Source organism: Gavia stellata, unplaced genomic scaffold (genome assembly GCF_030936135.1).
Source record: "Gavia stellata isolate bGavSte3 unplaced genomic scaffold, bGavSte3.hap2 HAP2_SCAFFOLD_87, whole genome shotgun sequence".
Lineage (NCBI taxonomy): Eukaryota > Metazoa > Chordata > Aves > Gaviiformes > Gaviidae > Gavia > Gavia stellata.
In genome coordinates this window covers 140303-154635 of record NW_026777117.1, presented here as the reverse complement: position 1 = coordinate 154635, position 14333 = coordinate 140303, and the positions used below count along the sequence as shown (strand labels likewise).

At 46.8% G+C, this 14333-nt stretch overlaps 1 protein-coding gene across 1 annotated transcript in view; it reads left to right on the top strand.

Moving 5' to 3' along the window:
* LOC132321695 (THUMP domain-containing protein 2-like) overlaps window positions 1-11362 on the top strand; it is a 31618-nt gene extending 20256 nt beyond the window's left edge. Inside the window, exons 2-4 of the mRNA XM_059835140.1 lie at window positions 8672-8696; window positions 9671-10116; window positions 11228-11362. Of these exons, the coding sequence (XP_059691123.1) occupies window positions 8672-8696; window positions 9671-10116; window positions 11228-11362 (606 nt within the window). The remainder of the gene's footprint in view (window positions 1-8671; window positions 8697-9670; window positions 10117-11227) is intronic.
* The last annotated feature ends 2971 nt before the right edge of the window (window positions 11363-14333 follow it).

The following is a 14333-nucleotide window of genomic DNA, read 5'->3' as shown; positions in this document are numbered from 1 at the left end:
AGAGGAACACGACAACATCACAGGAGCCTTTAAGCAGGCCAATGTCTCTTACTATTTAGACAAAGACAATAAACGTAGACAGAGAGGAAGCGATGTTTTACAAGATGCTACTTTTTGGAGATCAGGGGACAACAGAACAGTATTTGGGAGAGGCTCAGAAAAACAATGTCCCAAGGGATCACATCCCTTAGATGCCCAGTTTCTGCAAATAGCATTGGCAGCCTCTGGCGGACAGGCCGCAGGATTACTGACACTCTGTGTCCCTAATAATACAGTACCTAACATAACCACCACTCCAGAATGTACTAACCTTAGAACAAAACTCAGAATTTGGACTAGACCTTTGGAAGGACATTGGAAATATATAGGGAATGTGGACTGGGGCTTTAATTGGGGAACGAAGGCTACCTATGTTAGCTGAACCAATTGGATGTGCCCCAGTGTTCTAAATTATAGTGAAATATCAATCCTAAATTCTACCTTGACAATGATAGAATGTTGTAAAAACCAAAATTTTTCAACTAATCATTGTAAACAAAACGTTCCATCCCCAGGCTACACGACCTGGGTTACATCAGATGGGTGTTGGACTACCCGACTACAACTTACTACAATAACTAGACAAGTAACTTCAGGATTACTGACCTTATGTCCTATATGGAAGAAGAGTCCAATCAAAGCTCAATATTGGGGATGAATTAAAAGAGATACCGAGACAGAAAAAGACCCCGATATTTGGACGGAGCCTTCCGCAGCAGTACAATTTGAGTGGGGACTCCAAAGTTTCCCATTACCAGGCCTGATGGCTTTAGAAAATCGAATGTTAATAGAAAATCTGACTTGGCAGGTGGAAGCCTTATCGAAAGCCACTCAGAAAGGATTCCAAATTATCAACAAACAAATCCAAGCTAACACTAAAATGACATTACAAAATAGGCTGGCCTTAGACTTGCTATTAGTCAAAGAACAAGGGGGGTGTGGCTATCTTAAGTTAGACAAAGAGCACTGCTGTATCCACATCCCAAATATCACTGATCACCTGCAAGAACAATTAGACAAAATGAGAAAAGTAGCAAAAGACAACAGAGCGATAAAAGAGGCAGCGGAAAATAATCGGTTCAACAAAATTCTCCAAGAATTAGGTGGACGGTCTCTAAAAGGATGGTTAGCTACATTGTTGGAGGGAGTAATTCATGTGATTGTGACTGTGATTATTATAGGAATCTGCATAGGCTGTACTAAAAGAACCATTGAAAGAAACATACGGAAGTAATAAAAATCTAACTACTTCAAAAGGGGGGATTGATACCAAAGAATTAAGAAAAAAAACAAAGTTGCCAAACCTAAACCGTGATCATATACGAGCAATTAATGACCCCAACTGCATCGCTGAACTGATATAATGATAATCCCAGAACTTCAGACTGAACTAATATCCAAACCACTGAGAAGACTTGGTATCGACCATGCATAAGATAACTGATTTTTCCACAGAATTGCTTCAATAAGGCTCTTAGAAATTATTATTAATAATATTGATAGTATTGTAGTATTAATAGTATTATTGCGTGCATAATCAGGTTAGAATTGAAATAATTTATATTCTATTTCTTTTTCCAGGTTGTAAGAGGACAGGTAGATTTGAGAATGTGTGACAAGGTTAATCACCTTCTGTTTAGTTGGTGAAATCCAGGTAAGAAGGATTGAGACTTACGGAAATTATAAAATATATCCATAAGTTTCAAAGGGGGGAAATGTTACAGAATATCTTGAAAAACAAGGTCAAAAACAAGTGTTAAAAACAAGTAAGAAGAATTAGAAGAATGTAAAGAAGATACTTCATAACAAATGCACCTGGCATTTAGACATATTACAGATAAAGACTGTCTTCACCAACTCTCTGCTAACTAGCAATAATAATTAGCACAAGGACGAATAGTAGAAAAATAGAATGGAATGCCAAAATAGTGCCCTAGAGTTAACCTGTCTCATTATAATCTCATTATAATACTACGGAACACACCTCCTAGCTAGAAAAGCCCCAACCCAATTAAGCCCCCTACTCTCTGAGCATGCGTGGTGAATTAAGAGAGAACTGTAACTTTAAGTTGAAGTAAGAAAAGTATTAACCAAGAGTTAATTAAGGGGTAGAACCAGTAGGCATAACTAACGTTGTTAACTGTTTTAAATACCTGTCATGATTTTAACCCGGTGTGCATGTTAGGAGGAGAAATCCCCTTGCACCCGGCGCCGCAATAAACATGCCTGCTTTATAACTCTGTGTGAGTAGTGAAGTTTGTTTCTGTGTGTCAATACCTCTTTCCCAGGCTCTCAATTTTATTATTTCCGTTCTCAAACATTGTCAATACAAGCACAAGGAAGGGGAACATTTGAATATGCACAGGCATTCTACAATTAAAAAAATAACTCTATAAATAAAGGGAATTATATACTTGGCAATGAGGTATAAAGCATAGAGGAAACCCACAAGACAAGGGCTGTTGCTTAGCACATACATCACACCTGGCAGAGCCCACAAATAAGGGGTCTTGCTGCATATACTGCAATGGCACCAAAAGATCCAGGACCAGTATGTTACTTGTCAGAAAAATCACTACCAACTTCAGTAGCGCTAAGGAGGTATGCTACACACCTTGGACTTCTCCTCCTCCACAGACGTTTGCAGGGAATATTGTGCAGAGCATAGCCCATGCTGCTTGTAACTCACAAACTCACTACGTGGCTCCGTCTCTTTCCTCAAGGGTGGATCAAATTTTACTTGACCAACTAAAGAGGAGAAAAGGAAAACAAGAATCTAAGCTGGACTGTAATTAGACCCAATTCAGCTCCAAAGGCTAACAAAAAAGACAAATCCCGTTTAATGAGTGCATCATAGCCCCACTGATGGAAACTTCTGACACAGGCACACCCCCAACTTGTGCCTGCTGGAAACTAAGGGTCACAGAAAGTACTCTTCTGTCACAAAGGCAGCACGATTGCCACTTGCCCCACCTACTCATTAGAAGGATGAGGAAAACCATTCAGCAAACAGGACCGTCAAGTGCCCTCTTTAGAGCAACAATACAGATGTAATTTAGATAAAACACACAGCCATTGTGGGAATTCGCTCTTGGATCTCTTCTCCGGGGAGATTCACGAGCACTAAAGAGCCTTGAATGAAGACTGGAGAGAGCTTATCGCATCTTCTAGGAAAGCTCTTTGGCAGACGCTCTTTAACACTCCTTCCCTCAATTTTAGCTTCAGGAAAGACAACTAAGTGCCAAGGATTGCTCTGATTTAATTCAAGCAAAAGAATGACTACAGTTTGGGGGATGGAGTCTGCTTTTAATGGCCAGCGATCAACCACCTCCTTTCCTGATTTCTACAGGACTGTTTCAGTTCAAACTACAACAAGAGACTAAATTAAGGCAGAAAAATCTTCCTCTGCCATTCTGCTACCTAGCAGAATCTGGCATCACTCCGAATATCCCTGCTGGAAAGTCTTCACTAACATAGAGTTAAGTATGAAGACAGGATGCAGTAAAAGAATATCTGTTTTCTCTTGTTTACAAAACACTTCAGTCCTGCGCTGCTTATCATCTTACATAAGCGTGCTGTTTTTTCCCAGCTGTTAAAGCAGAAAATCAGAAACTTTGTCTTTCACAAAACCATGGGTGAAATCGAGTTTCAGAGTATTCCAAGATAGAAAATAGAATCTGCAAGAAACACATACCAAACCACTTGACAAAAACAACTACAGGATCATTCTCTTCTTCTCATAAGAAAGCAAATTAAGAACAAAACAACAATTTCTACAGAGGTAGAAAATGATTTTTACGAATGCTTGCTTTGCAGATGAATGGAAACATAATTCCACAAAGAAACAGAAAGCAGAATGCACGACAGAACTCGGGACTGGAGAAGCAGTCCACACACACTGCTGCAAAATTGTTGAAGGACAACCACAAACAAAATTTTAAAGTGTTTTCATCTCTTTCTCTTTGAGCGTCTCTCCCCCAAATATAATGAATTCTGCTAAGGGCCTGTACGTGTGACAGAGCAGCACAACCAATAGTAAAAGCAACCCTTGAGCCTGTTCCCAGATCAGAAAACATTCTGTGGCTCAATGAATCATAAGCATTTAGTTTTGTCGGCAAACGAAAACTTAATCTGAGTCTGTGATTAAAACGTATTCCTACCTCAGGATCATCGTCATCAAAATCACGGTAAGTGGAATGATGAGGATTATTCATTTTATCCAAAAGTTCAATAGCAAGACTTGGATTTAATGGCTGGGTAACAAAAAGGATGCTGAAAGACAGAAGGAAAAACACAGATTAAAATTCCAACCACTCATATTAAGCACATTTTAATTTTAGAACTTAAAAAAACCCCATACATAAATTTATACCTGTAGTAACTTTTCAGCTGTCAGTCTTTTTTTAGGATTTTTCCTAAGTACCATTTCCACAGAATGATGGAAACTATTGGACCTGTAAAAGGAAGTGGTAAACATGAGAATCAATTGCCCAGTGAAATACATGATCATTATCTACTAAAACAGAAAAGTACTTGCCATTTCATTTTGTCCTTTAATTCAGGAGGCTGGCAGTTGCTTTTCATCATTAGCAAAAGCGCTCTAAAAAAACCAACAGTATTTCTGTGGGTTACATGGCAGTACATTATCTGACATGAATTTTGAATACATTGCTTAGTTGGCAGGAAGAAGTCCATCCGTTTAAGAGATACTACCAGGACAACATGACTCATTTATGCAGCAAAAGGAGTTGTCACAATTTCTATCATCACGTACATCCAGAACACTTACAACCCAATACCCTTGTAGTACCCCCAAACACCACAAGCACCCATGTAGCCACTACTCCAAATGGATGATTTGGGAAGCTGCACTTACACACCGCGCTTTAACCCCTTGCTAACCTCACAGGATGTAGGTCAAACATTGGATGGAGGCTGAAGCTCAGCAAGCTCTGTAGCAGTTATTCCAGCTGCCCACAGATCACAGAGGTGGTTATAGCCACCTTTTCTTCCTACTGCAGCAACTTCTGGCGCCATCCTAAAGGGGAAAAGACATTTTTAGATAAACTTCTCGCCACAAATCAAACATTCTTCTGTATGCAGTGGTTTACTACTCTTTTTCCTAAAGCTCTCAATCTGTAAGCTCACAGCATATACACTTACACATGTGGATATATACACAGGCGTGCGTGTGTGTGCGCGCATGTGTGTATAAAAGGTTACGTAATGTATACACGAAGTTCTCCTAAATCACCTTCTAGTAACTAACAGGCAGTTTCCAAAACAGCTGTTTAGCAGGAAGTGGATGAAACCAATCCGCCTCAGGCTGTTCTGCAGGCACACAACAAACTACCACTCCACAACCAAAGAGCCTAAGGGGTAATTATTCAGCTACAGTAAAACCCAAATAATTTCCAAATTCACACACTGCCCCAGAAAGTGATCAACTGACTTTGAAGAGAAGAATTCTAACCACAAAAGAAGTCACAAAATGTCAGCTGGGCTCGTGTCATTCCGGCTCGGCTTGGCTGCTCTGGGCTCGGCTCGCCCGGCTTGGCTCGGCCCGGTGGCACTCGGCTAAGCTTGGGTCTTTTCGGCTCCGCTCCGATCCGCTCCTCTTGGCTCAGCTTGGTAGAACTCGGCTGGACCCGGCGGGACTTGGCAGGGCAGGTCTGGGCCGGGCCTGGTGCCGGAGCCCCCGCCCAGGCAAACCGGCCCAGGCGCTGCCCACGCAGGAGCTCTCCTCGGGCGGGTCCTGGGACACCCCTGCCGAGCTCCGCCGAACCCCCCGCACTGGGCACCAGCCGGCGGGACCAAGAGACCTTGGCGGGCGCAGGGCAGAGGCGAGGCGGTCCCGGCCCGCCCCTCCCCTCACCTCCCGGGACAGAGGGGTCCGCAGTGGCTGTCCCCGGGCTGCTGCCCCACGCCCACCCGTGTGACGGCACCGAAGCGGGTGGAAGAGGCACCCGGCTGCCGACCCCAAACGCGCCCCCCCGCAGGAGCTCCCTGGAGCGAGGGGGCCCTGGCCGGGGACGCCCGGCTGGCTCCAGCCTCGGGACATGGAGCATCTCCCCCGGGAGACGGTTCCGCCGCTGCCGAGCCCCGTTGCGGGGAGCAGGGTGGGGAGCGTCCCGCCGGCGACCCCCCACGTCCCGGGTGGGCAGCGCGCGCGTGCACCCGCGTGTGCATTTGCTTTTCCCCGCGGCCGTTTCGCAGCAGTTTGTAATAACGGGGCCGCGAGCGGGGGATGGGGACGGGGCGGGGGGACGGGGACGGCCGCGCATCCCTGCCGGGGCTCCCACTGCCGTAGCCGGGCAGTGCGCAGGGCCCGGCCGGGGTGCAATTTCTCCTTAATAATGTCATAATCCCGATCCTTTGCAGTAAACCACATTATCATTAAATTGCCATGACGGCTCTGCTCCGCTCTGAATTGTTTATTGCATTGGGATTTCAAGCGGAAAAAATCTCCAAGTCCAATAATCACGAAAAAGCACCAAAAAAAAAAACCCCACCAAAAAAGGCAAAGTGTCCATTGGAAATGCTGAGAAACACTTCAGTAACACCTGAATGTATTCCCTGTTTTCATTGTAAGACTCCAGCTCTGAACGGGAGGAAGCAGAATACAGAGATCCAGTAATACCGCACTATACCATCTTTAATTCTCAATAAAACCTACTCAACTCATGAAAATATCCACTTGTCACACAGCGTTTTTGTCAATATGTAAGATACAGGAGCGTACAAACCACATCAGTTGTGTCTCACTGCAGCTGAAAAACATTTGACAAAGTGAGCGCAGGTTCGCAGCGGCCAAGCAACCTCGTCGCAGACAAGGGCAAGACCTCAGGCTTCAGACAAGCGAGAGCGCAGTGTAATACGCAGCAAGCTGCAAATACAGTGTTCTTCACTTACAGCAGCTGAAAGCATTTCATTCCCATTTTTGCTATCCGTTGCTGGCTTGGGCTTGGTTTTTCCCCCCGCTTTGAGCTGTATTAAACAACTTGGCTTACCTGGAGGTGCACGGTGCTTGTGTTCTAGCTCATGCTGCGGGTTCTTCCTGCAAAGAAAAAAAACAGCAGAAGCTCAGTTCGCCACCATGCTCCACACTTCACAAGCTCTGAACTCCTCGGTGTTTTATGGATGATTTCCGTTTCTTTTTAAAATAAAATTCTGTGACCAGTGCCTGACCACACTCCCTCAGCTCAGGGTGGAGTGTAGGGTGGGAAAAAACCCACCAGATTAAAGAAGAGTTCTTAAAGAAGAGAATAAGAGTTCCTGCACACGAGTGCCTGGACAACAAGGGATCTAATCGCTGGGATCAACCTCTGGTAAAGCTGAGGGGGAGCTGGGTACAGGGAAGGGAGTCAAAGCTGTGCATTAAAGACAAGGGAGGAGGAACGAACCAGCATGCCCCTTCACGCCCCACTCCCCCCTTGGCCAAGGGACCGGATTCGCCCCTCGCCAAGCTCTGCCGCCGTGGCAGGGGTGGGTCTGGCCCCAGGGACGGTGCTTTACCTCCCGCTGTACGGGAGGCTGCTCCTCCGCCTTTCGAGCCGCCGGTCGTCCCCGGGGAAACCCTAGCAGGGCCCCACGGGAGGTGGCAGCGCGGGCGCCCGCTCGCCCCATCTGCGCTCTGCGCTCGCCCCCCAGCGCTGCAGAGCCGGGGGGGGGGCGGCGGGGCTGCCGGCCCTGCGGCAGAGACGCTCGCCGGCGGGGGGGAGCTGCCGGCTGCCCTCCTGGCGCTTCCCCCCGGCCCGCGGAACCCCTCGCGGGGGGTCTGCAGACTTCCCTCCCGCACGGCCCGGGCGCTCCCGAGCGACTCCTGCTGGCCCCCACGAGGGGGAAGAGCCGCCCCCGAGGAGGGGTCCCGCCGCAGAGGGCCGGTCCCGCTGGGCCCCCCGGCCCGCGCTGAGGGCGGCGGGGCGCTGGCCAGAGCCCTCCCTGGCGTGGGAGGGGCGGGCGCGGCTCAGCGCCGCGGAGGTGAGGCGGGGGCCAGAGCGCAGACGGGGCAGCCCGGCCCGGAGCGGAGCGGCGGGGAACGCGGCCTCGTTCACTTCGCTCCGGGCCCGGGCCTGGGTCGGAAGGGACCCATCAGGGCCGTCCGGGCTGCCCCTGCCACGGGCAGGGACATCTGCCGCTCGGCCGGGCCGCGTCCCCTCGCCCCCCGCGCTGAGCCGAGGGCTGCGCAGCCCTCCGCCCTGCAAGGGGCGAGTGGGCATGAGGGGCTGCAGGGCTGCGGGCAGCGCTCACCCGGAACGCCTTCCCGCGGGGGTTCTGCTCCGCTTCTTCCCCGGGGTGGACGGCGTCTGGGAAAGGTCTTCTCCGGCACAGAGCGGGGCGGGCAGGCGGAGCAGACGCGGGGCTAGGGAGCGGCTGTGGAAGAACCCCCGGCTTGAGGTGCTGGAGAGAAGGGGGCGGCCCTGCCTCCTTCCCTCGGGCCACCCCTCGGGTTTGCTCGCGGGGTGGGTGCGCGGGGGCGAGAAGCCCCAGTTCAAGTCCCACGTGTGAAATTCGTGTCTGATTTACTTCATTTAGTTACTGACGGCTGTGGATCCTTCACCGCCGTGTGTTTTCGATGCTTGTTTAGTGCTGAAAATTGCTTTAAAAACGTTTGAAACGGAGATCTTGACAGCTTGTGTTCTACTGGCACTGGACAGGTACGTCTTTGTGTAACACCACCACCCCCCAAAAAAACCCCACTCCCCCCTGAAACTGGAGTCCAGTTCTGTGCCCCTTGTGTGCCTTTTAGCGGGGAGTCATTTCCTTTCAGGCAACGTGGATCCAGACATATATCCTGTGTCACTTCACTGTTGAGTGCACAGACTTCTTGTAAACCTCAGCTGCTCAGGTCACATCCTCTGTCGGTATCGGAATAAGAATTTCGGGTAAGACGGATTGATACCTGCGTGCTGCTGGGATTTTATTTGGGAGATCACAGACGGCCTTCAGCTTTGTGGACCAAATGTAACCATGATTCTAAATGAGAAGTAGAAATACCTTGCCCCCCCTCTCCCCCCTTGACCAGCTTCAAAGTTTTTAAGTGAATTGGCCTCTGTATTCCTCATCCCTCTCATGCTGTAGCTGGGTCAAGAGGACTACCCACGGGTGTAAGTTCAGGCGTGTGTCGGAGGCTTTGCAGGATTGAGGGTAGGTTGATGAACAGCAAGGAGATGTTTCCTTTGTAAACTTGTGGCTTTTATTCTGAGCTGAATCAAAGTGATTCATGTTCATGTTTGTCTTTCAAGCCTGGAAAGTGTCCCACAGCTCCAATCCTGGAGCAAGTGCTTTCTGGGGAGGATGGCATGGTGGGCTGGTCCTCCATCCCTGGGAATGACTCTTGGTGGTCTGGTTTTCTAGAGCTGCTGAATTCTTGTGCAGAATTCAGCCCCTGCACAATTCAATCTTGGTTCTGCAGAGCTGGTAATCAGAGGGGTGCCTGGGTCTCTGCTGGTGGGGTGGGTGGGTGGGTGCTGAGAGCTCGGCTGTGCCTGTGATGTCTGCTGCTGCTGTGGTTCCTGGATTCACACGTGGATGAGATCTGAACACAGTCTCTGTTACAGCTGTTCTCCATCCATAGGAAAATCAGATGCTGAGACTGAGCTACTTAACCTGAACCTGCTTTTTCTTCCAGGGAAAGTGCTGCACGAGAGTAAAAGCCTTGTCACTGAGGACCCAAAGCATTGGCTGGATGTTATCTCTATCTGGAGAAGCCTTCCCGGGTGTGAGGGGAAAAAAGGTGATGTCTCTCAAGAAAACCCATTGTCTCTGAAGAGACAAGAGTTCTTTTGTCTGCTTTGTCTCTTCTTCTCTGACAAAGAGACAAATATTGCAAGTAAAAGGCAGAAAGCAGAACAAGCGAGAGAGACTGTGTCTGAGGAATGTCAAGCAGAAGCTGAAGAGAGGTGTGTGGTACCAGAGAGAAAGAGCGATCAGCACTGCCGGACTGAAAGCAAGGCTTCCTTCAAAGTCCCTTCGAAAAGCAGCGGGGAGAAGCCTGTTGCGAGTGAGCAGCTTAGCTTCAGTTTGAGAGTTTCTTGTCGTTGTAGTGGAGCAGTTGCCAAAATACTTCCTTCGCAGGTATGCTAAAGTTTCTATGTTTTAAAAGAATGTAGCAAAGGTGAAGGGAGATGTGTAGTTTGTCATTTTGACTGTGTGTTGTATGTTTCAGACTAACAAACTGAAGCTTTTTCTGTATTTTCTCAAAAAAAAACCCCTTAACCTGCATTTACCTTGAACAAGTGGAAATACAAGGGCTGTTGTTATGGGCCCTGTTCCCCTGAGTATTTTCCAAATCAATGCCTTTTCCTGAAGATAAGCAAAGGTAAGAGGTTGAGGTGGCTGGGCTTGTGGAGTCCCAGGAGTGACCTGAGAGTAGTTTACAGCTGCTTAAGGGCCGTTGCAAGGACAGTGGAGCCGGACTCCTCTGGGTTGTGGCAGCCTGTGTAAAAGAAGGGGCAAAACCAGACTTGCAGCTTGGGCAGGCTCTGGTTGGGCCTTGGGGAGAACCTGTTCCCCAGGAGGGTGGTGCAGCCCTGAAATGTGTCCTGGGGGGTGGACCTTGGTCCTTGGGAGAGAGGGGGCCTTTCCACCCAGCGCTCTTCCCATCTATAATACCTTGCTCCTGTGAGGAAAATAAAAAAGATGAACAAAGAAATCCCGTGTAGCTGCAATTTCTGTAGATTCCTCTTACTTGAAGAGAACAGTAGTATAACTAGATGATTTTTTTTTCCCTCCTGAAGCTAGTACCTTGGGAAGGTGGGACACATGAGCCTGCCAACATGAACATTTGCTTAAATTTGTGTTGTGCATTGGAACTGTCATACTCTGAAGATAGTCCGAGCTTTCTAGATGCCATAAAAGCATTCAAATGCTGAGTTGCAGTTGTGCGTGATATAATTCTAAAATGATGACAACTTCAGTTGTACCTTGGGCGGGACTTGAACTTCGGCCTCCCGCACTCCAGCGGAGTGATGGTCACTTTGTCCTGCGGTGTCTTTGCTCTGCCCCTTGCTCACTCACTGTGCCCTGTTGTACCTTCTCTAGTCTTTGTACAAATGGTTCTCCTTGGGATAAAGAGAGACTCTTTCTTTCCCCAGGTGTTTATAAGGACTGTGCAGTCAAGGCTGTGATCTGTAGTTTTGTTAATTCTGCTCTTTTTACTGCCTGTGACTGTTCTTCCCCCTTGCAGGCGATGGGAAGAGCCGTTGGCATAGCACTTATGAAGTGGTTTGGGTGGTGGGCTGATCTGCGGGACCCCGATCCAGAGGTCGTGGTGCTTGTCTGCCAGATGGCCTGTTGCTGCTTCCAGAATTGCCCCCGATAGCTTTTGGTTTGTTCTCTGCTCCCTTTGCACTCAGGACCGTGGCCTCTCCCCTGTTTGTCTTTCTGCTGGTGAGTTTAACTAGAAACCATCTGGTAGCGCTGAGCAAAGCTTTTCAGTAGCTACTGTGTACGTAGTGCCTTCCAGAGCACTGAAATAAATAGCAGAAGGGCCAGCATGGAAAAGCTGTAGTGGAAAAGCTGGTCATCTTGGCTGTTGAAAACATGTGACAATGCCTAGTGAATTGTTTTCTGTAGGTATTCCTAATTATGTGTCAGTTCTGTATGTTAATTTTTGCCACCTGAGGATGTGAAAGTACTTTGTTAACTTAAATGAGGTCTTCTGCCATGACAGCGAGGCAGACTTTATGAACAAGGAGTGCTCTGTGCGGAGGTGACAATGAGTCTTCAGGTCTCCTGCCTTCAGGATACAAGAAAGCTGACATTTTGTGACTTCTTTTGTGGTTAGAATTCTTCTCTTCAAAGTCAGTTGATCACTTTCTGGGGCAGTGTGTGAATTTGGAAATTATTTGGGTTTTACTGTAGCTGAATAATTACCCCTTAGGCTCTTTGGTTGTGGAGTGGTAGTTTGTTGTGTGCCTGCAGAACAGCCTGAGGCGGATTGGTTTCATCCACTTCCTGCTAAACAGCTGTTTTGGAAACTGCCTGTTAGTTACTAGAAGGTGATTTAGGAGAACTTCGTGTATACATTACGTAACCTTTTATACACACATGCGCGCACACACACGCACGCCTGTGTATATAGCCACATGTGTAAGTGTATATGCTGTGAGCTTACAGATTGAGAGCTTTAGGAAAAAGAGTAGTAAACCACTGCATACAGAAGAATGTTTGATTTGTGGCGAGAAGTTTATCTAAAAATGTCTTTTCCCCTTTAGGATGGCGCCAGAAGTTGCTGCAGTAGGAAGAAAAGGTGGCTATAACCACCTCTGTGATCTGTGGGCAGCTGGAATAACTGCTACAGAGCTTGCTGAGCTTCAGCCTCCATCCAATGTTTGACCTACATCCTGTGAGGTTAGCAAGGGGTTAAAGCGCGGTGTGTAAGTGCAGCTTCCCAAATCATCCATTTGGAGTAGTGGCTACATGGGTGCTTGTGGTGTTTGGGGGTACTACAAGGGTATTGGGTTGTAAGTGTTCTGGATGTACGTGATGATAGAAATTGTGACAACTCCTTTTGCTGCATAAATGAGTCATGTTGTCCTGGTAGTATCTCTTAAACGGATGGACTTCTTCCTGCCAACTAAGCAATGTATTCAAAATTCATGTCAGATAATGTACTGCCATGTAACCCACAGAAATACTGTTGGTTTTTTTAGAGCGCTTTTGCTAATGATGAAAAGCAACTGCCAGCCTCCTGAATTAAAGGACAAAATGAAATGGCAAGTACTTTTCTGTTTTAGTAGATAATGATCATGTATTTCACTGGGCAATTGATTCTCATGTTTACCACTTCCTTTTACAGGTCCAATAGTTTCCATCATTCTGTGGAAATGGTACTTAGGAAAAATCCTAAAAAAAGACTGACAGCTGAAAAGTTACTACAGGTATAAATTTATGTATGGGGTTTTTTTAAGTTCTAAAATTAAAATGTGCTTAATATGAGTGGTTGGAATTTTAATCTGTGTTTTTCCTTCTGTCTTTCAGCATCCTTTTTGTTACCCAGCCATTAAATCCAAGTCTTGCTATTGAACTTTTGGATAAAATGAATAATCCTCATCATTCCACTTACCGTGATTTTGATGACGATGATCCTGAGGTAGGAATACGTTTTAATCACAGACTCAGATTAAGTTTTCGTTTGCCGACAAAACTAAATGCTTATGATTCATTGAGCCACAGAATGTTTTCTGATCTGGGAACAGGCTCAAGGGTTGCTTTTACTATTGGTTGTGCTGCTCTGTCACACGTACAGGCCCTTAGCAGAATTCATTATATTTGGGGGAGAGACGCTCAAAGAGAAAGAGATGAAAACACTTTAAAATTTTGTTTGTGGTTGTCCTTCAACAATTTTGCAGCAGTGTGTGTGGACTGCTTCTCCAGTCCCGAGTTCTGTCGTGCATTCTGCTTTCTGTTTCTTTGTGGAATTATGTTTCCATTCATCTGCAAAGCAAGCATTCGTAAAAATCATTTTCTACCTCTGTAGAAATTGTTGTTTTGTTCTTAATTTGCTTTCTTATGAGAAGAAGAGAATGATCCTGTAGTTGTTTTTGTCAAGTGGTTTGGTATGTGTTTCTTGCAGATTCTATTTTCTATCTTGGAATACTCTGAAACTCGATTTCACCCATGGTTTTGTGAAAGACAAAGTTTCTGATTTTCTGCTTTAACAGCTGGGAAAAAACAGCACGCTTATGTAAGATGATAAGCAGCGCAGGACTGAAGTGTTTTGTAAACAAGAGAAAACAGATATTCTTTTACTGCATCCTGTCTTCATACTTAACTCTATGTTAGTGAAGACTTTCCAGCAGGGATATTCGGAGTGATGCCAGATTCTGCTAGGTAGCAGAATGGCAGAGGAAGATTTTTCTGCCTTAATTTAGTCTCTTGTTGTAGTTTGAACTGAAACAGTCCTGTAGAAATCAGGAAAGGAGGTGGTTGATCGCTGGCCATTAAAAGCAGACTCCATCCCCCAAACTGTAGTCATTCTTTTGCTTGAATTAAATCAGAGCAATCCTTGGCACTTAGTTGTCTTTCCTGAAGCTAAAATTGAGGGAAGGAGTGTTAAAGAGCGTCTGCCAAAGAGCTTTCCTAGAAGATGCGATAAGCTCTCTCCAGTCTTCATTCAAGGCTCTTTAGTGCTCGTGAATCTCCCCGGAGAAGAGATCCAAGAGCGAATTCCCACAATGGCTGTGTGTTTTATCTAAATTACATCTGTATTGTTGCTCTAAAGAGGGCACTTGACGGTCCTGTTTGCTGAATGGTTTTCCTCATCCTTCTAATGAGTAGGTGGGGCAAGT